At 59.8% G+C, this 22,263-nt stretch overlaps 4 protein-coding genes across 5 annotated transcripts; 2 read left to right on the top strand and 2 right to left on the bottom strand.

The window, feature by feature from the left end:
• Window positions 1-75: 75 nt before the first annotated feature.
• On the bottom strand, window positions 76-3,888 carry KLHL10 (kelch like family member 10). The gene is made up of 5 exons (XM_068212289.1): window positions 3,595-3,888; window positions 2,374-2,860; window positions 1,663-2,280; window positions 1,067-1,216; window positions 76-551 (listed from the first exon to the last, which is right to left on the bottom strand). The coding sequence occupies exons 1-5, from the start codon at window positions 3,726-3,728 to the stop codon at window positions 180-182; spliced, it is 1,761 nt and encodes a 586-aa protein (XP_068068390.1). The 5' UTR covers window positions 3,729-3,888; the 3' UTR covers window positions 76-179.
• NT5C3B (5'-nucleotidase, cytosolic IIIB) lies at window positions 3,691-9,922 on the top strand. Its single transcript, XM_068212293.1, has 9 exons — window positions 3,691-3,759; window positions 5,386-5,484; window positions 5,809-5,878; window positions 6,291-6,337; window positions 6,775-6,860; window positions 7,058-7,147; window positions 8,119-8,281; window positions 8,416-8,616; window positions 8,885-9,922. Exons 1-9 carry the CDS (start codon window positions 3,706-3,708, stop codon window positions 8,993-8,995), a joined length of 921 nt encoding a protein of 306 aa, XP_068068394.1. The 5' UTR covers window positions 3,691-3,705; the 3' UTR covers window positions 8,996-9,922.
• A 304-nt stretch (window positions 9,923-10,226) lies between these two features.
• Window positions 10,227-16,205, bottom strand: FKBP10 (FKBP prolyl isomerase 10). Of its 2 annotated transcripts, XM_068212290.1 has the most exons (10): window positions 15,745-16,159; window positions 14,306-14,451; window positions 13,769-13,958; window positions 13,346-13,491; window positions 13,052-13,241; window positions 12,665-12,810; window positions 12,360-12,549; window positions 11,890-12,032; window positions 11,565-11,728; window positions 10,227-11,291 (listed from the first exon to the last, which is right to left on the bottom strand). In XM_068212290.1, exons 1-10 carry the CDS (start codon window positions 15,963-15,965, stop codon window positions 11,106-11,108), a joined length of 1,722 nt encoding a protein of 573 aa, XP_068068391.1. In that variant the 5' UTR covers window positions 15,966-16,159; the 3' UTR covers window positions 10,227-11,105. The 2 variants fall into 2 exon arrangements, with proteins under 2 accessions (XP_068068391.1, XP_068068392.1); XM_068212291.1 differs by lacking the exons at window positions 12,665-12,810; window positions 13,052-13,241 and having other exon boundaries at window positions 15,745-16,205.
• Window positions 16,206-17,490: 1,285 nt separating this feature from the next.
• Window positions 17,491-21,623, top strand: P3H4 (prolyl 3-hydroxylase family member 4 (inactive)). The gene is made up of 8 exons (XM_068212292.1): window positions 17,491-18,033; window positions 19,381-19,530; window positions 19,646-19,817; window positions 19,889-20,017; window positions 20,121-20,266; window positions 20,352-20,438; window positions 20,613-20,754; window positions 20,845-21,623. Exons 1-8 carry the CDS (start codon window positions 17,527-17,529, stop codon window positions 20,853-20,855), a joined length of 1,344 nt encoding a protein of 447 aa, XP_068068393.1. The 5' UTR covers window positions 17,491-17,526; the 3' UTR covers window positions 20,856-21,623.
• The last annotated feature ends 640 nt before the right edge of the window (window positions 21,624-22,263 follow it).

Genomic DNA, 22,263 nt, shown 5'->3' with positions numbered 1-22,263 from the left:
ATTTTAGAACAAGAGAACATTCTCCCTTGCTGTCATGGGGACTTTATTACCTAAAGAGAACTATTTACACAGGCATCCAGTGATGGGACGCTCAGAAGACTTTATTAGATACGCAGAACTATTTACACACAAGCATCCAGTGATGGCTGATCCCAGCACTCCTAGCTAAGGGGGACTATTTACAACGGCGAGCTCCGAGTTGAGCTGGTGAACAAGATATCCATGGAGGAGCTGTGCTGGTAGTAGTGTTGCCTGGTGATGTATTCCATGACATTGGAGAGTCCTGGCACCACGCAGCAGCTGACGGCACTGCGGGTGATGCCCATGCTGTGGGCGTCGTACCACTCATTGGTGTCCTCCTCGTAGCACTCGGTGGCAACGGTGGTGCTGAACCCATTGAAGCCCCCGACCACAAACAACAGGCCGTCCATCACCTCAATGCCAAAGTTGCTGCGTGGATTTAGCATGGAGCACACGTCGTGCCAGGCGTTGGCGATAGGGTTGTACGCCTCCACGCTCTGGAGCCGGCTGCTCCCATCAAACCCTCCAACCTGTGAATGCCAAAGGGACAGAGCTTGAAAGGGGCCTTTCCTCAGGCAGATCCTGGCACGCACAGTGAGATGGGAACTGCTCCTGCCTCCCTGGCTGCGTTCTGAGCATGGCGGAGAGCATGAGATCTCCGAACATGGCTCTCGCTTATTGCTCCCTGCTCTCCAAGGAGCTTTCCAAAGCACTTTATGCAACTGTCAATTTTGACAGTTCTCCAGAGGTTGGATGCAGTCCATGGAGAGGATAAACAATGGATGAACAGGCCCAAGTCCCTGCTCTGTGCTGCTGATGCTGCTGGCAGCAGCAGAAATTATGTTGTTTGCTGCAGCTGCTTAAACATTGCCGAACACCCATTTTCATACTCAAAAGCATGTCATGGGTGATAACGTTCTCAGGAAGTGCGTCAACCGTTCTGGTTCTGACTTCCCTAAACCTCATGTAAACACATGGCCACCCTGGAGGTCTGGGAACTGCAGCCACCCAAAGGACTGCAGTGCTGGGTGGTGTTGGCCCTTACCGCATACACCTGCTTCCCGTACGCCATCACCCCAACTCCACTTCTCCTGCTGCTCATTGGAGTGATCAGGGACCACTGGTTTGTGGTGGGGTTGAACACTTCAGCTGAGCTGAGGCACTGATCGCCATCAAACCCACCACAGATGTACACCTGGGGACAAGAGAGGTGGGAAAGTGTGAATGGGGTGGTTAGACCCTTGTGAGGAAACATGTTGAAGAGAAAATGAATGGTGTAGCAGGGTTTTTGGGATGTTTTAGAATGGGAATGGTCTTGTCATTCTGTGTTTGAAGTAGCAACAGTGCAGAGTTGATGCCAGCAAGATTTCGACTCTTGATTTTCCAAGCTGCATGAAGCAGACAGGCCTGGTATTGCAGCTATGCCCAAGAAAAGGGCTGTTGGACACCAGGTCGGCAGCAGCTCTGGAAGAGTTTTTGTACTCCTGGTCGCATCTCTGCCGCACCTGGCAGGCTGCTTTATATCTGTAGCTCCAGGATTTAGTGAACTGTTATGAATTTAACTGTAACCAATTTAGTGAAGGTTTATGTGAACTTTCTTCATGGTGCAACCCCAACTTCTCTTAGTTGGGGTTAGTTTACCTTTCCATTCAGTGTGGTTGCACTGGCATCACTCCTCTGCTCGTGCATGGGGGTGATCAGGGTCCACTGGTTGGTGTCTGGGTTATACCGCTCTGCTGTGTTGAGCCGCATGTACCCATCAAACCCTCCCATGGCATAGATGAAGTTGTCCACAACGGTGACGCTGACATAGCAGCGCCGTGAGTGCATGGGTGCTACCTGCTGCCATGTCTTCTGGAGTGGATCAAACCGTTTGACAATGTTGAAATAATCTGTGCCATCGAATCCACCGATAACATAGACGTGGCCTTTCAAATAAGCCGAGCCGTGATAGGCAACAGGGCTCTCCTGCTCCCAGGGGATGTTCAGCCACTTGTCAGTGCGGCCGTCGTAGGTCTCGATGGTGCTGGTCGCGCCGCCCCCGCTCCAGCCCCCGATGGCAAAGAGGATGGCGTAGGGCAGGCGCGGCCGGGTGAGTGGGTTGGCATTGACTGAGGAACTCTGGCCGTAGGAGTTCAGGTCGTAGATTTCGTACAGGGCACTGATGACGAGACCTTTGCAGTTGGCATTGTCTTTCACGTACTCGTGAGCTTTGACGTTGTTCATGAAGTAGTCAGATTGTAGGAGTGCCAGTCGAACCTGAAACAGGCAAGGAGGAGGTTGGAGCACTAACACTGATGGTTTCCCCCTCGGTAGCCTTTGGGGACAGCTCCAAAGCTGCGCTGCACCCACCTTGCTGAGCAAGCAGGCGATGTGCTGCCTCCTGTTCTGCGGGTCATGAGCGATCCACCTCAGCACAGCCTCAAACACGGCTTCTTCTCGCCGGACGTTAAGCTCATCCTTCTCAATGATGTGTGCCAGCTCCTCGGCAGAGAGGTCTAGGAACTCCTTGGACACCTGGGACACATCCTCGAAGTGATGCAGGATGTACACACAGGCAGCAGCGCGCAGGTCGGGGCAGTGGTAATAGTCAGTGAGTCTGCAAATGCCAATGCAATTCTCAAAGCACAGCCTGGAACTGAGGAACTCACAGCACAGGCTGACGATGCCCATGACATTGAACTGATCTGCTGCAGCCAGCAAACTCTCAACGTTGTCCTCTGTGATTGGTACTGTCCCAGTGTAGGCATAATTGATGATGAGACCCATCATTTCAGCTGAAATGCCAGGGATTTGATAGACCGTCTTGTCTGCGCTGTCCCAGTTGGTAAACAGAGTCCTGAAAACATGGTGTTGCTGGGTTAAACCCTGCCCCTGAATCCCCTGTGCTCCCCCTGCCTCCAGGGCACCAGTTTTGGCACTGGTAGGAGGCATTCTGGGAGGCTCCATGGTTTATTGATTAATGTTTTACTTGCTGGTTGTTTGAAAAAGGAGACACAGCCTCTGGAGCATACCAGAGCTGGAGGCAGCAGGGCAGGGGGTTTCACCTGAGAGGAGCAGAGGGGCAGAATCCCCCCCATTGCCTGCTGCCCACACTGTGGGGATGAGCCCAGGACGATGGGGGTTTCTGGGAGCCAGTGCACACAGCCAGGGCATGTTCAGCCTCTCACCCACCAGCACCCCAAGTCCTTCTCTCCAAGGCTGCTCTCAATCCATTCATCCCCCAGCCCAGACTGACACTGGGGTGGGGTTGCCTCAACCCGGGTGCAGCACCAACACTTGGTCTGGATCCCCAGAGAGTCACAGCGTGTGGGGAAGGCAAAGCTGCCCCATGGCAGCTGGGCCAGGCTGGCCAGGCTCCAGCCTTGCGCTGTGGCTGGGGCTCCTCCAACGCCACTGCCAAGAGCCACTGATACGTGGATTCATCCTGGTGTTCAGGGAGGTGTGAGGACTGTGGGGAATCACTTGGTGAGAGGTTCAGGGCAGGGGGAAGTCCTGGAGAAGTGCTGAGGTGTGGTGACCTCAATCAGGGCATACTGTTTGTCCCCATCCCCTTGTGTTTCAACTACTGACCTGAAGTAGGTACTGCAGCAAGAGAGGATGAGCTTGTGAGCCTTGAATTCTACCCCATCTACACTGATGATCACATCACAGAATCTCCCTTCCAGGCGGAGTTCATTGGAGATGCTGCAACTCCTATCGCTCATCTTCCTCTCCAAGTTGGAGGATGAATATTTGGTAGGTGCCAAGCTATCCCGCACGTTGGAGCCAGAGGCAGTGGACCTTGCTGAGGTGTGTGGAGCACTCTGGTGTTGTCCCCAAACATCCAGCACTGAACCCCCTTGCTGGTTCTGGATTGTGCCCCATAATGACATCACAGATGCAGGGGTGACCCAGGCCCAGCATTCTGTGGTTGCCCCCAGCCTTTGCTTCCCTGCAGCCCGGGTTATGCTGGATCCTGGACCTGGACCGTGTTGATGGCTGCTTGGAGCAAAACCAGCCATGTGATCGATCCCCTGGCAACCCTTCAGTAATATTTCACTGGGGTGTAACAGCCCCCAAATGTGGGCATGAACGCCTGCTCAAGTGTCTTGTGCCACCTCGCCCAGGAGGAAGCTGAGGTACAGTCCAGCTCATGTCGGTGCTGTCACACACACTGTCCCTGCTGCTTTGTCACTGACGTTATGCCAGGGGAGGCTCAGGCTGTACAGTGGAAATGTTGGGAATTTTTTTTTTTTTTCCCGAATGGCCTGTTTAGCCCTGGCACAGGCTGCTGAGGGCAGCAGTGGTGGATCCTCATCCCTGGAGGGGTTTAAAAGTCTTGTGGATGTGGCACTTAGGGGCATCGGTTAGTGGTGGCCTTGGCAATGCTGGGGGATGGTTCTTTGAGGGCTTCTCCCGCCAGCGTTCCGCGGCTCAGGGGCTGCGGAGTGGTTCAGAGCCGGGAGCCCTGCGGGCCGGCGACTTATTTTATTTTATTTTATTTTATTTTATTTTATTATTTTATTATTATTTTTTTAAAAATATATCTCGCCTTCCCGGCTCGTCGCGACGGAAACGCAGCCGCCGGTCGGAGCTGCTGCGGGCGCGGGGCGGAGCGCGGGAGGATTCCCCGCTTCTCCGGCCCCGGAAACCTCCCCGAGCCCCGCCCGGCCCCGCCGGGCCCCGCGGCCACGTTCCGGTCCCGCCCCGCGGCCCGTTCCGGTCCAGCCCGGCGGCCACGTTCCGGTCCAGCCCCGCGGCCACGTTCCGGTCCCGTCCCGCGGCCACGGTCCCGTCCCGTCCCGCGGCCACGTTCCGGTCCCGTCCCGCGGCCCGTTCCGGTCCCGCCCCGCGGCCACGTTCCGGTCCCGTCCCGCGGCCACGTTCCGGTCCAGCCCGGCGGCCACGTTCCGGTCCCGCCCCGCGGCCACGTTCCGGTCCCGCCCCGCGGCCACGGTCCGGTCCCGTCCCGCGGCCACGTTCCGGTCCCATCCCGCGGCCCGTTCCGGTCCCGCCCCGCGGCCACGTTCCGGTCCCGCCCCGCGGCCCGTTCCGGTCCCGCCCCGCGGCCACGGTCCCGTCCCGTCCCGCGGCCACGTTCCGGTCCCGCCCCGCGGCCCGTTCCGGTCCCGTCCCGCGGCCACGTTCCGGTCCCGCCCCGCGGCCCGTTCCGGTCCCGCCCCGCGGCCCGTTCCGGTCCCGCCCCGCGGCTGCGCGGCCCGCAGCGAGCGGAGCGGAGCGGAGCGGGGCGGGCGAGATGGTGAGCGGGGCTGCGGGCCGGCAGCGCGGCCAGGACCGAGGGACAGAGGGGCCCGGAGGGTCTCGGTCCCCCCGGAGCTGGGGGGGACCCGGGGCGGCACCGAGCGGGGTCTCTGCCTGCAGGTTCCCGAGCTGGAGAAAGCTACGGTCCGGATCCGGCAGCCCGAGCGTGTGCGGGGGATCATCCGGTCTCTCCGGGAGCAGGGGGTGGCCAAACTGCAGGTACCGGCCCCGCGGGGCTCGGCGTGGGACGGGGTGCATCGCCCGTGCCCTGTCCTTTCCGCAGCTGCCCCTTCCTCGCCCTGCTCGGCCCAGCCGGGATGAAGCCGCTGTTCGGTGGCGATAAGAGCCCCGGGCTGGGAGGGTGAGGACATCGTCTGCCTCGCGGCTGGTCGGAGCGGCCACGTGGTGGCTGCCGGTCTGTGCCCACGGGAGATGAGTGGTGCTGGGTGCACGTTCTCGCAGGTGGCAGCACCTCGGGCTCCCTCTGGCCAGTGCGGAAAGCACTGGGTCACGCAGGGATTTGGTTTTCTCCCCCTCTTCCAGGTCATTTCTGACTTTGACATGACGCTGAGCAGGTTTGGTTGCAATGGCAGGCGCTGCCCCACATCTCACAGTGAGTGGAAGATGTTGTTTTTACTGTCCCTAGTTCTGTTTGGTTTCTATGTTTGTATTTGATGTGGTTCCTGTCATCCCCTGTGCCCTCCTCTACCAAGCCTGGCTGCTCTGTCCTGTCCTCCTCCATGCAGGTCTGGGCCTCGCTGCCTGGTGCCAGCTGCCCAGTGCCTGCTGCAGGAGCCAGGAGCCAGCAGCCTTCATCCCACTGCCCACGGGCACCGAGGCTGCTGCCTGGCCAAGCCAGGGGGCTCAGAGTGGGAGCCACGGCATTGGGACCCCACAGGGAGCCTGTGCTCAGGTCGCAGTGTCACCGTGGCTTGTATTGGGAAGAGCCAGCACTGAGACGCTGGGGAGTTGCTGTAGAAAGTCTGTTTATGATTCTGTGCTACATCATTTTATTTTCTTTGCAGACATCCTTGATACCAGCCGTGTTATCAGTGAGGATGGCAAGAAGAAGGTGGGTGCTGTGTGTAAGGCTGGGTGACTGTTGTACCTGTCACCCGTCATCGGGAGGTCACACTGGCTGCTGAGGCAGCTCTCCCAGCTGTGGTGGCTGCCAGGATGGAGTGAGAAAGTGTCCAGGCTGCCTTTCAGCCAACAGTGACAGAGGAGAAGTTTAAAAGGGAACTCAAATTTGCATGTGCAGCATGTGTGGGTGTTTCAGTTTGATAAGAGGAGGAAGGAGAGGGCTGTCTGTACCTCATTTGGAGTGAGGTGAGGGCCAGCCTGGCTGCTGAGAGTTCCAGATATGCTGAGAGAGAAGGCTCTCAGTGACAAGGTTTTGGTGGTGTTAGGAAGAGCAATGCTTTGGAGAACTTCAGAAATGCTAGTTTTGTTTAGTCTCTTCAGACCTGAGGTTCACTTTGTTCTTTTTCCCTCTGTGTGACACTCCAGCTGAAGGATCTACTCCACTATTACTATCCCATTGAAATAGATCCCAACCGGACCCTGGAAGAGAAACGTCCCCTCATGGTGGAGTGGTGAGTGCTGTTCATGGGGATCTTGACCTTGTCCTGACAACCTCTTGTCCCTGAGGACTACAGGACATGAGGTTTGAATCATCCCTGGGCTTGGCAGTGATCCCACAAGGTTTAGTTGTTGTTTCTAAACAGCAACTGTTGTTTAGGGCCTCTGCCTGGCAGCTCTGTCACTGCTGCCTTTCCCACATCAAATACAGGTGGACCAAGGCCCATGAGCTGCTGGTGCAGCAGAAGATCCACAAAAGTGACATAGCCCAGATCGTCAGAGAGTCAGAAGCAATGCTCAGGTACGGGCACAGGCTGTGATGCTGAGGTTTGGGCATGTGGATGTGATGCTGAGGTACACCTCGGCTGCCCGCAGCCCTTCTCTCCTGCCCATGCAGCCAGTGTTTTGCTCACTGCTCTCCAGCCATGTGACCAGTGCAGCCTCCCTTGCTTGCTCCCTGGGGCTGAGTTCTAATGAAGTCAGAGCACGAGACACAGCCTGAGCTCACTCCTTGGTTGCAGGCTGCTCCCGTCCTGCTCTGAAACCACTACCCCTCTCTTGGGCCTTGGCAAGGAGCAGCTGAGGGGCTGGTGCTGGGCACAGCTCCCCGTTTGCAGGGCAGGATGCAGGGGCAGCGGGCAGCTCCCTGCTTCCAGCAGAGCTGTGCTCTTTGCACTGGAGCTGCCAAGCCTTATGCAGGCCCTTGGCTCAGCAGCAGATTTCACCCACAGCACAAAAATGTTGTGCTAGAACTTGCTGCTAAAGCTGATCTGGCAGCTGTGGCGCTAAGGCTGGCTTGGGGAGCTGGGCTCTGCCAGGCTGCTGCCAGGCTCAGGGAGGAGATTGCTTTTCATGAGCCCAAGTTCCACTTCGACATGGAATTGTGTCCTGGCAGGCTGGGTTGTTCTGATCATCCTCCCAGCCAGTCCGACCTGTTGCACATCTCTCACTCACATGGGTGTGTGTGGGCAGGCTGTGCCCTGTGCCCCTGCTGAGCAGCTGATGTGCTCAGGAGATGCCAGGCAAAAGGCTGGAGTGCTCCATGCTCCGACAAGCGCCCACCCAGCTGCAGCACCCAGAGCTCTGGGGTTCTGCACAGGGTGTGCTGGTGCCACAGAGAGCTCGTGCTGTTTGCAGAGATTACCTGTGTGTTTCTGTTTGGGAAGTGGTGGGCAGGAACAGGAGCTGGGCTGAGCCTGCTGCCAGCGCAGGGCACCAGGCACCATGCTGAGGGCTGGTAAGAGCCCTGTGCAATGGACATTTCTGCTCTAGGGATGGCTTCAAGGAGTTCTTTGATCGGCTGCATAAGAACAACGTTCCCCTGTTCATCTTCTCCGCTGGCATTGGTGATGTCCTGGAAGAGATTATCCGTCAGGCCAACGTCTTCTACTCCAATGTCAATGTGGTGTCCAACTACATGGGCTTCAATGATGATGTGAGTTCTTGCCTTGCATCCGTGTGGTGAGTGTGTGAGGGGAGTGGTGTGGGGCTGGGACTGAGGCTTGGGACATGATTAACAGTGACACCACTGGGTTAAGAGCTGTCTGCCTGTCTGTCCCACGTGCTCAGGGAGTCCTCACGCACTTCAAGGGACCCCTCATCCACACCTACAACAAGAACAACACCGTGCTGCAGGGCACAGGGTACTTCCAGCAGCTGAGCACAAGGACGAGCATCATCCTGCTGGGAGACTCCATGGGTGACCTGACAATGGCAGACGGTGTTCCCAGCGTGGAGAACATCCTCAAGATTGGCTTTCTCAATGACAAGGTGGGTGAGAGGAGCAGTTTAGTGCTTCCCTTCCCCAGGTGCCATGCCTGGGGCCAGCAGGGAGGGGCAGCAGGCTGTCCCAGTGATTTGGGCACGTAAGAGATTTGTACGAGCTCCCGTGGGGAGTGTGGAGGGACCTGGGGGTGTCTGCTGAGCTCCTGCTGTGTCTGGGAAATGGTCAGGGTAGTTATTGACCCCCTTTTTGGTAGTGAGGGCTGTGGGTGGAACATCCTGACCCTCAGCTGTTGGTTGTTCATGGTCCTGGCAGGTGGAAGAGAGGAGGAAGAAGTACCTGGATTCCTATGACATTGTGCTGGAGAGCGACGAGACGCTGGACGTGGTGAACGGGATTCTGCGGTACATCCTGACTGAGACGTGAGCTGGGGACATGGTGTCCCAGCTCCAGCCACACAGTGGGCACTGGGCAGGGAATGTCCTTCCCAGGACACAGCTGGAGGGGACTGCTGGTACTGGCTGGGCTCCATCCTGACCTCACAAATGCCCTCGGCCAGCCCTGGAGCAGGAGAGGTGAGGTGGAGGAAGCTTCTCCTTTGCCCCAACCCTGCCTGGCTCTGCAGTTTCCCACCCAGACTGACTCTATCCTGCTCGGACTTCATCCCACTGGGAATTCACCCCTGCCACCTCCTGAGGCCACGACAACTCATTTAGTGTTTCAGACAGAGATGTTCTGCACTTGCTTCAGCAGCTGAGGGTGGAATGAAGATAGTTTTACAGTGGGCTGAGGACAGACCCAGTTTAGATGAGTCACTGTGTTCCTGGCTAAGGAAACAAGTCTCTCTCTTGTCCTGTTTTCTGTGGGCTTCAAAGCTCTGGGGCTGACTCTGGTGCTAGTGTAGCCACTGGGCTGGTGTGGCCCTGCTGGCCATCACACCACCCAGCCCCATTCCCCATGAAAACCAGCAGCTCTCTGGCCTTGTGTCTCAGCTCACCCGTCCCTCTTGCACCAGTACAGCTCTTACTGTGGAAAAAAAAAAAAAAAAAAAGCTTTTTCCAGCCGTCCCTGAAGGCCCTGGAGCTTGGCTGCTGCTGCTGCTCAAAGCCAGAAGTTTGTCTGCCAGGGATCAGGAGGAGGGGTGGGAATGGGGGAGGAGAGGCCAATGGCAGAATTTTGAGTTTTAAGCAATGTTTACCTGACCGTGTTTGTGTACTGAATTTCTGGGCTGATCCTGGGCTCTCAGAGCAGCAATAGGAAAAGACCATTTTATTACTGTATAACTTCTGGTTATATGGAACTTTGGGCAGAGCAGATTTGTTCTGTTTTGGAATAAAACCACAATTGGCTAAAGCTGGGTCACGGATGGTTTGTACCCAGCACTGAGGGGCTGGAGCTGCTCTGTTCCCTTGGCTGATGCTGGCAGCTGCCTCTGCTCCCCAACTCCCCATCCCACCAGAGCCCCCCAGCCCTCACTGAGTGCTGAACCTAAAGCCCTCTTGCCTTTAGGATCCCAGTGGGGAATTTTGGTTTCTCCTGCCAGGCCCAGTGGATGTTGGAGCCTGGAATCCCCCTGGGCACTGGTGAAGCTGGTCCCTGTGCTGCTACCCCAACACATGGGAATGTTTCACAGCAAAGTAACCAAACACAGTCAAACTCCTTGGAAACCTGGAGGAGTTATTTATTTGGTGCAAGGCAGAGTCCCTGTTTGAGGGGTTCGCTCTGCACTGCTGTGCTCCTGTATTCCTTCTGTCCCTGTCCAGGACAGACTGCAGAGGTTTTGGGAGCTGGCAGGTGCCAGAGCTGTGCTGGTCCCCGCAGTGGGACCTGAGCACTCCAAGGCTGTGACCTGCATTTAGGCATTGAAATTAAACGGGTCTGATTTGTCTCAATCACAGGGGGCTGGGAGGTGGGGAGGGCGTCAAGGGGGACAGTGCTGCTCCCTGAGGGCTGGGGGATGAGGGTGTGTTTCCCTTCACCCAGGTGATGAGGGGTTTGCCAGGTCCCACAGTTCCAGGGGGCCCAGACTTTTGGAACGGCAGATGCCTGCAGAGTTCCCCCTGGGAGCCCGAGTCCTCTTCAGCCTCTTGTCCCAGGGAGGATGGCAGCAGGAGCAGAGGAGGGACCAGGACAAAAGCCTTCTCCTCCTTCTCTCCAAAGAATTTTAAGTGTATATATAAAAAACCCAATCCCCAACCCTAAACTACAAAATGCTGTGGTGGAGGTGAGGGGGATCCCCCCCTACATCCCTACATCCTGCCTGCAGCACAGACAGGTGAGGGGGCTGGACCTGCAGTCACTGGTGGAGGAGGAAGGGGCTTAGGGAGGGGACATCTTCTTGTCTGGGTTTATCAACTGGGGGCTGGGTTTTCCTGCTCAGGAGAACACATCAAAATACCCTCAGTTAATAAGAAGGGAAAATCAAAACCCGGCCCCCTGCAGGACTGGGGAGGGGCAGGGGCAGATTCCCGGGGTGGGAGACCAGCCATGACATGGCGAGGATGAGTCCTGTCTCCAGAACTGCGGGGACTGCTCCTCAGAGCTCCTCATGAATCTTCTCCTGGTCCTCGTCCGACTTGAGCTTCAGCTCGTCGGCTGTGATCTTCCCGTCCTGGTTGCGGTCCTGGTTCCGGAACATGTCAGCAATGACTTTCTCCGGGTCGGAGCTGGGCATGAGGCGGCCTTTCCCCTCCGCCACCTGGGTCTTGATGAAGGTGGAGAACTGGAGAGGGAAGAGATGCTGCTTGGCTCCGTGCAGCCAGCACCGGGCAGGGCAGGAAGACCACAGCCCATGCCGAGGACAGGCAGGGCAGGGAGCAGTGGTGGCCCTCGGGGACAGTGCCCACAGCCAGCAGCAATGCTTTGGCTGGGGTGTTCTTCCTGCACAGCTCTGCAGGCTCCCAGAACCAGCAGTGCTCTTCAAGCGCTGCTGCCCAGGGTGGGGTCCCCTGTGCCCCCATTTCTTCCTGCACCCAACCATTTGGGACCCACTCACCTCTTCAGCGGGGATCCCCCCGTCCTTGTTGAGGTCCATCTGCTCGTACAGGTTGGCCGGTGGGTCCCCGTGCCAGATGAAGAGGTAGCCCTCAGGAACCCCCTCCTCCATGGAGATCAGCTCCACCTCGAAGCGGAGCACGGCGCTGCCAGGTACCCCCCGGGCTGGAAACACAGCAAAGGCTCCAGCACCACGGGGAGCAAGGCAAAGCCCTGGCCCTGAGCCCCACAGCCCTGGCAGGGCAAGGGGTGATGGAGCCCAGCAGGGGCCCAGCAAGGCTGAACCCCCCAGTTTGCTTTGCACACATCAGCTGCCGCGCCCCTACCTCCGCTCTCCCCGTGGCCCAGGTGTGGGGGGACAATGAGCACCCGCCTCTCCCCTGCACACATGTCCAGGAGGCCACTGTTCAACCCCTCGATCACCTTGTTGGCCCCCAGAGTTACCTCCTGGGGCTTCTCGTAGTCATGGCTGCAGGAGGCACAGAGGAAACAGTGCAGGTGAGAGAAGTCCCTCGGATCTAGTGGGCAGCCCTGAAATCCCAACCCCTCCATCCCACCATGGCCCAGAATCCCACATCCTCCATCCTGGTATGCCATGAAGTTCCGCACCCTCCATGCCACAGCCATGTCCATCCCACTGTGTCCCTTGAACCCTCCTCCCTGCTGCCCCATCCTGGCGCAGATGCTCCAGCACTGCTTGTTTCAGGTCCCGGTGCTGCCCGGTGCCTGCCCACGCCCAGCTCAGTGCCAGCCAGGGTTTGGCCCCAGGAAGGACGGGAATGCTCGGGGCACGCACGAGGAGAAGAGCCGGGTGCCATCCAGCAAGGAACAGTTGTAGTGGTAGCGCACAAAGTCCCGGTCGCGGGTGGTGACATTGCAGCCCTCGGGCCGGAACATGGTCTCGATCTCCACCGGGTCCTCAGGGTTGTGGAAGTCGATGATGTGGACGTCAAAGATGAGCACGGCTGAGCCGGGAATTTTATCTCCTGGAAGAGGAGGATGAGGAGAGCTGCTGGAGCGCTGCAAGGCCGGTGAAGCCTTTCCCTGCTTCTTCCCACACGCCTTGATGTGCCCGTCCCTCAGAGCCCTCTGCACATTTACCTGCACCGTTCTCCCCGTAAGCCAGGTGTGGGGGGATGACCACTCGCCGGTGCTCTCCCACGCAGACCCCCTGCAGCCCCTGATCCATGCCAGGGATGATGTAGCCCTTCCCAATGTAGGTGTTGTAGGTCTGATTGCGGGAGTAACTGCAGCAAGAGAACCCCCAGCACCATCAATCCCCTCAGCCCCTACACCCCAACCCACACCCCTTCTCCCAGCCTCTCCTGCTTCCCCAGGAACCAAACCTTGCTCCAAGAGATGCAACAAATAGATATTGTCCTCTTTAGCCTACTTCATGCCCATTGTTCCCTCTCCAGCCTTTCCTTGCAGCCATGGCACAGGAGAGGACATCAGGGGCTCTCCCTGCACGGCCACTTCCTTCCACACCTGGAGTCAAAGAGTGTCCCATCCATGAGTGTCCCGTTGTAGTGGTAGCGGACAAAGTCCCCGGTCACAGCCCGGCGCTTGCAGGACTCCGGCACCTCCAGGTGCTCCAGAAAGACACCATCCTTGGGATTGTGGAAATCCACCAGCAGCACGCTGAACACCAGCGATGCTTGCGGTGGGATCACCGTCCCTGGGAGAGGACACGGGTCAGCCTGAAGGAGGGTCCTACACCAGGGGGCTCTGGTCAGAGCTGGCAGGGAAGGGGTTGGCAGGATGGGGTGGTGCCTGGCTCACCGTAGCCCTTCTCCCCATAGGCCAGGAACGGGGGGATGACGATGCTCCTCTTCTCCCCAGCGCACATTCCCAGCAGCCCCTGGTCCATGCCCTTGATCAGCCACCCAGTGCCCACGTAGGTGTCATAGGTGCTGCCCTTGCTGTAGCTGGTGGTGGAGAATGAGGGTGGAGATGGCTCTGGGGCCACACCAGCAGCCCCAGCCAGAGCAGTGCTGTGCCAGAGGCTGGTTTGGGGGGTCATGGAGCTGTACCAGCCCTGCTGGGGAGCAGGGAGGAGGACAGGGTGAGGCTGCTCCGACTGCGTGCCCAGGCTGGTGTCCCTGGGTCCCAGCCACCCCTAGTGGCCCAGTGTCGAGGCAGAGGGTGCATCCCAGCCCCACAGCCCCGTGCCCTGAGGCCAGGGTGCATCCCAGTGGCCCATACCTGGAGTCGAAGGGGGTCCCATCCAGCAGTGTGCCGTTGTAGTGGTACCGCACAAAATCCGAGTTCTCCACCGTGCGGTTGCAGCGCTCGGGTTTGGACAGGGTGGTGATCTGCAGCTTGTCGTTCTTGTTCCAGATGTCCAGCATGACAACATCGAAGTACAGGGTGGCATCTGGGGGGATCAGCCCCGCTAAAGGGGCAGCAGCAAGGACAGAGCACCTTAAGCAGGACCAACACTGAGCCCAGGCCAGCCATGGGCTCTGCCCCCTGAAGCCTCCTCTGAACCCACCACTGCTCAGGGCTGCTAGAGACCCATGGCAGCCCCTGGAAGTGCCAAGCCTTATGCAGGCCCTTGGCTCAGCACAGTCCAGCTGGGGGCAGGACCCCTCATTCCCAGGGAAGCCCCACTTCAGCACCACTCGCCCTGGCCACGGAGCCACATCTGCCGGGGGGGGGGGGGCAGGGAGAGCCCTGTCCCTACTAACACCAGCCCTGGGGGCTTTGCTCCCTCAGCCCACTCGTGCCAGGGCCCCTTACCCACGCCGATGCTGCCGTAGCCCAGGTGGGGCGGCACGATGAGGTGACGCCGCTCGTTGACGCACATGCCCTGCAGCCCCCGGTCCATGCCCGTGATCAGCCGCCCAACGCCCACCACACCGGCCACCGTGGCCCCTCGGTCGTAGCTGGGGCAAAGGGACAGACCCATCAGAGCTGAGAAAAAGGATGAAGCTCCCAAAGCTGCCAGTGCTGGTGGGGCAGAGCAGAGGGACAGTCTCGCATCACAGCCTGAGTCCCTGTGTTGCAGGCAGAGCCCATAGCTCAAAAACGTGGATCCTAGTGGGCTCAATCCCATGCTGCTGGAGGGCAGCTGGTCCCTGGGGCACTGGTCAGGACTTCAGCCTGACCATGCACCCCCAGAAGCCATCCACACCCTCCCCAGATCTCACCCACTGAGCTGGGCTGGAGGCCGGCAGCTCTGGGGCTTCCTGCTGCTTCCAAATCATTTTGTATATGGCACATCGGAGCTTTACGCAGTGATGAGGAAAGATGACGTCCCGGCCTCATTTTTAAACTGCAAATTCGTTTTTATTTTTAAACCTTAAAATACTCCAAGAAACTACTGGGGCAGCAGATGTCCTCCTGACAGAGAATTCTTTTAGCAGTGAGTGTCCCCAGGCTCCCACTGCAGTTAATTTCTCCCTCATTGATGCTCACAAGAAAGATAAGACATATCAAACTGTGAATCCCTTTGCTTTCCAGAGCTCCAAAAAACCACCTGCCTGGGAAATTTTGATTGCTACGTGGCTCCAGTTATTTCTGTGTCCCCAGTGCTCCTTCCTGCACGTGGAGCTGCAAACCGGGGGCTGCCCCAACCCTGATTCCCAGCCAGCATGAGCAGAGCAGGGACAATAGAGGGGCCAAGGAAATCTGAGGCCAGCAGAGCAAAGCCTCTGGTATAATGAAGGGTTTCGCCGCTGCCACGTCTCAAAGTGCTTTAAGCATTTTCCTGCCTGTGCAGCACATGCAGATACGTGCTCCTGCGTGCAGAGCGTGCCAATTAGGGCCAAATCCTGCCTGTGCCCTGGGCAGGCTATCTCACAGCTCTGCGGAGCTGCAGAGGTGCAGGCTCCCCGAAGGGCTGGGAGCTTCGGTGGGACCTGGCGGGGCAGCCCAGGCTGGGGGGCTGCAGCCGGGGCTGGGGGCTCGCTTCAGGCTGACACGTGTGCAGGGCTCCTGTGTTACCCCAGCAGCCACCAAAAGCCCTCCTCGTTCAAAGCCGGGGGGACTGGGCGTTGTCGGGCGCAGGCAGCCGCCTGCTCTGGCCTGGCTGCCCCTGCCCCGGGGCTGGGGAAGGCATGCGGGGTCCCCGCAGCTGCCCGCCTGCCCCGGCATGCGGGCTGGGGGCTGGGGGAGGCATGCAGGGTCCCGCCGCAGCTGCCCCCCGCATGCAGCCGGCACAGAGCCGCGGGCGATACCTGGAGTCAAACTTTTTGCCATCTTTAAAGGTCCCATTGTAGTGGTAGCGAATGAAATCCCCCATCTGCGCCTCCCGCAGGCAGATTTTGGGAATATAGTATCTGTCTATCACCACGTCTTCCAAGGGGCCGGGGTCGCCCAGCGCCGGGGCCCCCAAGACGCTCAGGAGGAGGAGGAGGAGGAGGAGGAGGCAGCGGCGGCTGCCCGGGGCCATGGCCATGGCGCTGGGGCTGAGGCGGCGGAAGGGCCCGGCTGGGGGAAGGAGGAGGGCGGGGGGTTCAGGACGCCCCTTTCCTGCCCGGGACGCCCCTTGCCTTCGCCTCCCCGTGCCTTCCCCTCCGCCCGCCCAGCCCGGCCCTCTTGGAATTTCTGTAGACGTGTCCGGGCCCCGCCGCGCTCCCCCCGCCGGGAACTGACACCGCGGCACACAGCGATCCACGGCGGGAGGGGTTATTCTTCTTCCCTCTTTTGTTTTTCCTCTTCGTTTTTTCCCCTCCTTTATTTATTTATCTTCTTCCTCCTTTCCCCCCTTTTCCTCATTTTTTACTCTCCTCTTTTTTTTTCTTCCCCCTGTCATTATTTACTCTCTCTTTATTTTTTCCTTTTTTTTTTCTCTTTTCTCCGAAAGAAAAGCTGACCGAGGTATTGGGGAGCAGATGTGCAGCTGCAGGCCCAGCCCGGCCCTGCCCTGCCCGGCCCCAGGTCCTAGCGCTGCTGTGCCTCCTCCTCCTCCTCTTCTTCCTTCTGCTGCTGCCAGCTCATTGCACCCGGCCCAAGGTGCTGCTGCTCAGTCCCAGCAGCTCGGGAGAGTAAATAAAAGGAATTAAGTGTTTTAATAACAAGTCTGCTGCTGGCAGAGCCTTTACCGAATAGCAATGATCATAAATGTGAAATTCTCCCAGCAGTCCTTCCCAGACAAACACACCTTCAAATGCTCACGGAGGCGGTGCCCACACATCCCTGCTCCCCCAAATCCATCGACAAGAAAGAGATCCTGTGGCAAGAGCCTTTGGCGAGCGCCAGGTGGGACACGCAACGGGCTGTGAACCCAAACCCAAATCCCAACCCAGCTCCTCTGAGGCTCAGTGCTACCAGTGACAGCAAGAGCTCCAGAAAGCACCGTCAGCTCCCCCGGCTCAGCCCCGGGGTGCTGTGCAGCCCCCAGCCACACCACACCGGGGCCGAGCGCCTTCAGCACGGCTCGGAGCAGCCTGGGGGGGACACGTGGCTCTCCCGACGGCGCTGGGCACGGCCTCACTGCGCCAAGTGAGTGCTGACAGGGGTGGTGGCACCACAGCCCTGTGTGGCGCTGGGCACGGCCAGCAGCCTCTGCTCCGCAGGGAGAAAGCTCAGCAGCGTCCTGGCTCCTGCCCCGCGCTGTGACATCCCTCAGTGCCACCGTCCAGCCAGCGACAAAGCATTGGGTTTGGGCCGGGGCCAGTGTGGCCATGCCGAGGCCTGGCACGGGACAGCTCTGGGGCCGAGACCCGGCACGGCACGGGGCGTGTGGCCTCGGGCTTGGCACCGGCCAGCGGCGGGGACACCTCCGGGCACCGCCGGCCTGGACAGTCCGCCCGCGCATGGTGCTGCTGAGGCATCTCGCTCCGCGGTGCGCAGCGCCGCGCACCCCGCGCAGCCCTGCGCGCCCCGCGGGGCCGGCGGAGCCGCACTAAGACCCTGCGCGGCCGCCACGCACCGCCCACCCCCGCGCCCGCCCCCTGCGCGGGGCCCGGCGCGGAGCGCTGCGCGGGGCGGTGCGCGGGCAGTGCGCGGCGGCGGGCATGGGCGGCGCGGTGCCGGTAGCGGTACCGCGGCCTCTGCCGGCGTTGCTGCTGGCGGTGCTGGCGGCGGGGCTGTGCGCGGCGCAGTACGAGCAGTACAGCGTGCGCGGCTTCCCCGCGGCCGCGCTGGAGCCGCTGCAGAGCGCCTACGAGCGGGCGCTGGAGCAGTACGCGGACGCGCAATGGGCGGAGAGCGCTCAGGGGCTGGAGGCCAGTCTGCGGCTCCACAGGCTGCTGCGGGACAGCGAGGCGCATTGCCACCGCCGCTGCGCCGGGGAGCCCCCCGCGGGGGAGGATCGCGCCGAGGAGCCCCGCGGGGAGCGGGACCCCGCGTGGGAGTGGGAGCGGGAGATGAGGCTCTTCGGGCGGCTGCTGCTCCGCGCCGGCTGCCTGCGCGCCTGCAAGCGGGAGCTGCCCGTGTTCCAGCTGCGCTACCCGCCGGCGCAGACCCTGCGCGACTTCCAGCGCCGCCAGCCCTACCAGTACCTGCACTACGCGCTCTTCAAGGTGAGGCGGTGCAAATGGCACGGGCAGGGGTGGGGGGGGTCCTGCTCTTCTATCCTGCACCACTGATCTTTCCCCTCCATCCTGCACCCCTCCACTCTGCCCCCTGATTGTTCACACCCCTTCCCGTGTGTCTCATCCCGTGCCACTCATCCTATACGTCCTCTTTGACACCCCCATTCTGCATCCCCATCCTGTGCCTTCATCCTACACTGTCAGCCTGCATCCTATGATCTGCCCACCCTGAACGCCACTCCCGTCTATCTCTGCGCCCCCTGCACCCTGCCCCACTCCATCCTGCACTCTGCTGTCAGGTGCTTCCCTTTTCCTTCACTCCCCATCTGGTATCCCCCGCCAGCTCCTCCATACTGCCCCTGAGCCGTGGCACGTCAGCATCATCTGGGACACATCAGGCAGGACAACTGGGGGGCCCCTGTGGTTGCGTCCCTTTCCCCCACCTTGTGTTGCGCTGGTGCCCCAAGATCTCCCTGGACAGGCAGAGCATTGCCTGGAGAGAGCACACAGGGAGGCGAGAGCCCCAGCTTGAGGGGGCTGAGCTGGAGGGTCCAGTGCCTCGGTGATTGTGATGGGACACGTGTCTGGATGCTCCATAAGAAAGAAGGACTTGCTCAGCTTCACAGTGCAGATGTGGAGGGATGTTTTTTGGAGGGAGGTTTCATAAGGCATCCCCCTCGGGTGCCCATTGTTGGCCAGAGTGCCTCAGGCAGGGGACATTCCTCTGGTCAGGGTGCTGGTCCCTGGCCACCTGCCACTGTGGGTGCTGTTTTATCACTCAGCGCTGCAGCCCCATTCACCTGGCAGTGGCAAGGGACTGCCTGGCTTCATCCTTAATGCCTTTTCCTCTTGCTGCTCTGGCCCAAACCCATTTCATGGACGGGTCGTTCAAACCACCCTCCCTCCCTGCTCACTCCCCTGAAGCTGCAACCCGAGAGCCTATAAAGCAGCAGGGGCGGCAGCCAGGTCTGATGGCAGTGCTGGAGAAGAGCAGATGTGTGGGTCAAACCCACACCACGTGGATCCACCTCACACCACGTGGATCACTCCTGGCTGGATGTGGGGATCATGAGAGGCTGAGCTGTCCCTGTGCCCACCATGGGCACAGCCAGGAGGTTGGCGTGGCTGGAGTTACCAGCAATGTCCATGTTCCCAGATCCTGTCTGTTCATCACTGCTAGTGGACGATTGTGCAGCGTGGGGTCAGGGCTGTTCCCTACAAGGATCACCCCTCTGTCCTGCAGCCCAGGGGTCTGGCTGGGTGCTGAGGCCCCCTTGGCATTGGCTCAGGCTGCCCTACAGCAGGTCTCTGCACTGGCTCCTCCTCCCTCCACAGTCAAATAAGATCGAGAAAGCGGTGTCTGCTGCCCACACCTTCCTGCAGAAGAACCCCAAGCATGAGATGACCTTGAGGTACCTGAACTACTACAGGACGCTGCTGGATGTGGATGAATACCTGGTCGACCTGGAAGCTCAGCCCTATGAGGTAAGGAGGGGATGGGGCTGGGGCAGGAGAGGGGCTCCCCAGGGCTTGAAGCACGCCTGGTGCTGCCAAGCCCCGAGGGAAGCAGCTCTCCCTCACTAAGCAGTGGTCCTCGCAGCCGATATTCGTGCGGTCAGTGAAGCTGTACAACAGCGGGGATTTCCGGAGCAGTGCAGCCGACATGGAGCAGGCGCTGGCCGAGTACTACAAGGCGTACGAAGATTGTCTGGCCGGCTGCGAGGGCGCCTATGAGCTCCAGGAGTTCAAGGACTTCTACCCTGCCATCGCAGGTAGTGGAGGGCTGGGGGACAGCAGACTTGGGGAGGTGATCAGGGGTGCAACACCCGACATCTCCCCCCAGACCACTTTGTGAGCGTGCTGCAATGCAAGGTGGACTGCGAGACCGAGCTCACCCCCAACGTGGGTGGCTACTTCGTGGAGAAGTTTGTGGCCACCATGTACCACTACCTGCAGTTCGCTTACTACAAGCGTGAGTGCCGGTGGGAGCGGGGGGCCGTGCCCTGGGGCACCCTGGGGTGCTGTGGGCCCTGGGAGGGGTGTCACCCCCGTGTCAGCTGGCGCTCTCCCCGCAGTGAACGATGTGCAGGACGCGGTGCGCAGCGTCTCCAGCTACATGCTCTTCGACCCGGGCGACACCGTGATGCAGCAGAACCTGGTCTACTACCGCTTCCACCGCGAGCGCTGGCGCCTGCGCGAGGAGGACTTCGAGCCGCGGCCGGTGAGGACCCCCCAGCTCCCCCGTCCTGTGGTCCTGCACTGCCCAGAGAGGAGCTGACCCGGCCCCTCTCCCCCGCTGTGCCCAGGAAGCCGTGCGCTACCACAACCAGACGGCCGCTCAGAAGAAGATGCTGGAATTCGCCCGGCAGTACCTGCAGGATGATGATGATGAGGTACCTGACACGGGATGCAGATGGTGCTTTTGGGGGTGCTGGGTGGTGTGTGTGTGGGTGCTGCAGGGACCTTCCTCAGATGGGGGGGTCTGACCCCCCAAAGCAGCCCTGGAGCACAGACTGCAGATGAGGCTGCCGAGCCCCTCTGCCTCCTCCTGCCCTCCTGTGCTGCAGATGGAGGTGGATGGTGGTGAGGGGCCAGAGGTGCTGGACCTGCCCTCCGATGGCGAATTCGAGGGCGAAGGTGACTACGAGGAGGGCTTCTTCGCTGAGTGGTGGCAGGAACCCAAGACCAAAGGAGACAAAGATGACCAAGGTTCCTGATACCAGGGCTGGGGGTTGTGCTGTAGGGTCGGGGGGTCTGCTGCCCACACCCTTGGTGCCACCAAATTGTTCTTGTTTGCAGAGATCCTATGATGAGCCAGGTGAAGGGGGAGCCAGCACCAACTGAGCTGGATGGTGGTGGCTCTGTGATGCCATCTTGGGGACACCGGGCTTCAGGCTCCTCCCAGCCACCGGTAGAAACTCAGACTCATGGGGAGGGGCCAATCCTGCCTAGCATCCTGCAGCAGGGCTGCTTTTGCCACCTGGATGTCTGCTGTCCTGGCACAGCCCAATTCCCATCAGTGGAACACCAGCATCTCTGAACGTCCCTGCCTGCCCAGGAGCCTGGGCTACCCACACCCCCAGTGCCCCAGGAGCCCTGACCAGCAGTGATGCCCCACAGCACTGGGGTTTTCTGTGTCCCTTCAGCTGCTCCCCAGAATCTGTGGATGATGCACCAAGATCGACCCTATGTTGTCTTGAGGGGCTTGAAGGGCTACCCCTACTATGGGAGCAAGGCACGATGCTGCTGGAGCTGGTCCTGCCCTTTCCTGAGGCTCCCTGAGGCTCCTGCTCCTGTTCCTCCAGCCTCCCAGGCAATCTGCCAGCTCCCATAGCCCAAGTCCCCTTGGACTGGTGCTACAGGGGGCTCCCGGTGTGCCACGTCCCCGTGTCACCATGGGCACCACAGCCTGGTGAGGCTGTGGTGCCCATGCCCTGCCTGTGCCTTGAATTTTTGCCACACCAGCCCTCTCTAGCCTTAAGCTCCGTTAATTTAAGATTTCCCCTCATGCACAGTTGCTCTTTTTATATATTTACTGGTGCTGAACTTTTAATAAAATCCAGACTGGTCTTTTCATGGCTGCCTCCACCTTCCATGTGCTGCCGCCGTGGGATCCAGGAGCTCAGGGTAGGAGAGGCTCTGCTGTGGGAGAGGAAGGGATGGGATCAGGCCTGGATGTCCCCAGAGATGACCTGGGGGAACTTGTGGGGCTGGGGACCTCTGGAGGCCATGACAGCAGCCAGGCTCCTGTGAGGCTCTGGGTTCCATGAGGGGGACCCCAAATGGGATCCATGACCCCCTCATTGAGGCTGTCAGGTGAGGTGTGAGGGGGAGCTGCAGGGGGCTGGAGGGCAGCATGTCCTGTCCCATATGGATCTTTGGGATGTAATATCCATGAGCTGATGGGGTGCAACACTGTGACACTGCTCCTGGATCGGAGGGTGCAGCCTGCATCCCCCGATGAAGGTGGGGATGTCAGGGTGGGATGACCTCCTCCTGCCTGCATCAGGGCGTTTTGGGGCCCACTGGGGGGGTCTCTGTTGGTGCTGACAAACTTGTGCCAGTCCTAGGCACGAGGCGTCGGGCAGTGTGCGGCCTCTCACTCCTCCCTGCCGTGTTCCCTCCCGCTCGGCATGGAAATTGGCTACGAGGACTGAAACTGAGAGGCTGAATCACAGCGTTGGCCCCGGGGGAGGGAAGGGATGGGAATGGAAGGAA

The sequence above is a fragment of the Anomalospiza imberbis genome, chromosome 22, assembly GCF_031753505.1.
Source record: "Anomalospiza imberbis isolate Cuckoo-Finch-1a 21T00152 chromosome 22, ASM3175350v1, whole genome shotgun sequence".
NCBI classification, from domain to species: domain Eukaryota; kingdom Metazoa; phylum Chordata; class Aves; order Passeriformes; family Viduidae; genus Anomalospiza; species Anomalospiza imberbis.
Note: the sequence above shows the minus strand (reverse complement) of the source record. Positions and strands in the feature narration are given on the sequence as shown.

What these genes read in the sequence shown, in the direction of transcription:
- NT5C3B (XM_068212293.1), top strand. Translation starts at nt 3,706, where the DNA reads ATGCTGCAACTCCTATCGCTCATCTTCCTCTCCAAGTTGGAGGATGAA. An exon ending in GCGCTGCCCCACATCTCACA is followed by an intron (nt 5,879 to 6,290) that starts GTGAGTGGAAGA and finishes TTTTCTTTGCAG; the next exon opens with ACATCCTTGATACCAGCCGT. An exon ending in CGTCCCCTCATGGTGGAGTG is followed by an intron (nt 6,861 to 7,057) that starts GTGAGTGCTGTT and finishes CATCAAATACAG; the next exon opens with GTGGACCAAGGCCCATGAGC.
- KLHL10 (XM_068212289.1), bottom strand. Translation starts at nt 3,728, where the DNA reads ATGAGCGATAGGAGTTGCAGCATCTCCAATGAACTCCGCCTGGAAGGG. An exon ending in TCGCCTGCTTGCTCAGCAAG is followed by an intron (nt 2,281 to 2,373) that starts GTGGGTGCAGCG and finishes TGCCTGTTTCAG; the next exon opens with GTTCGACTGGCACTCCTACA. An exon ending in CAACCACACTGAATGGAAAG is followed by an intron (nt 1,217 to 1,662) that starts GTAAACTAACCC and finishes TCTTGTCCCCAG; the next exon opens with GTGTACATCTGTGGTGGGTT.
- FKBP10 (XM_068212290.1), bottom strand. Translation starts at nt 15,965, where the DNA reads ATGGCCATGGCCCCGGGCAGCCGCCGCTGCCTCCTCCTCCTCCTCCTC. An exon ending in CTACGGCAGCATCGGCGTGG is followed by an intron (nt 13,959 to 14,305) that starts GTAAGGGGCCCT and finishes CTGCCCCTTTAG; the next exon opens with CGGGGCTGATCCCCCCAGAT. An exon ending in GGCACCCGGCTCTTCTCCTC is followed by an intron (nt 12,033 to 12,359) that starts GTGCGTGCCCCG and finishes TGCCTCCTGCAG; the next exon opens with CCATGACTACGAGAAGCCCC.
- P3H4 (XM_068212292.1), top strand. Translation starts at nt 17,527, where the DNA reads ATGGGCGGCGCGGTGCCGGTAGCGGTACCGCGGCCTCTGCCGGCGTTG. An exon ending in TGCACTACGCGCTCTTCAAG is followed by an intron (nt 18,034 to 19,380) that starts GTGAGGCGGTGC and finishes CTCCCTCCACAG; the next exon opens with TCAAATAAGATCGAGAAAGC. An exon ending in GCAGTTCGCTTACTACAAGC is followed by an intron (nt 20,018 to 20,120) that starts GTGAGTGCCGGT and finishes CTCTCCCCGCAG; the next exon opens with TGAACGATGTGCAGGACGCG.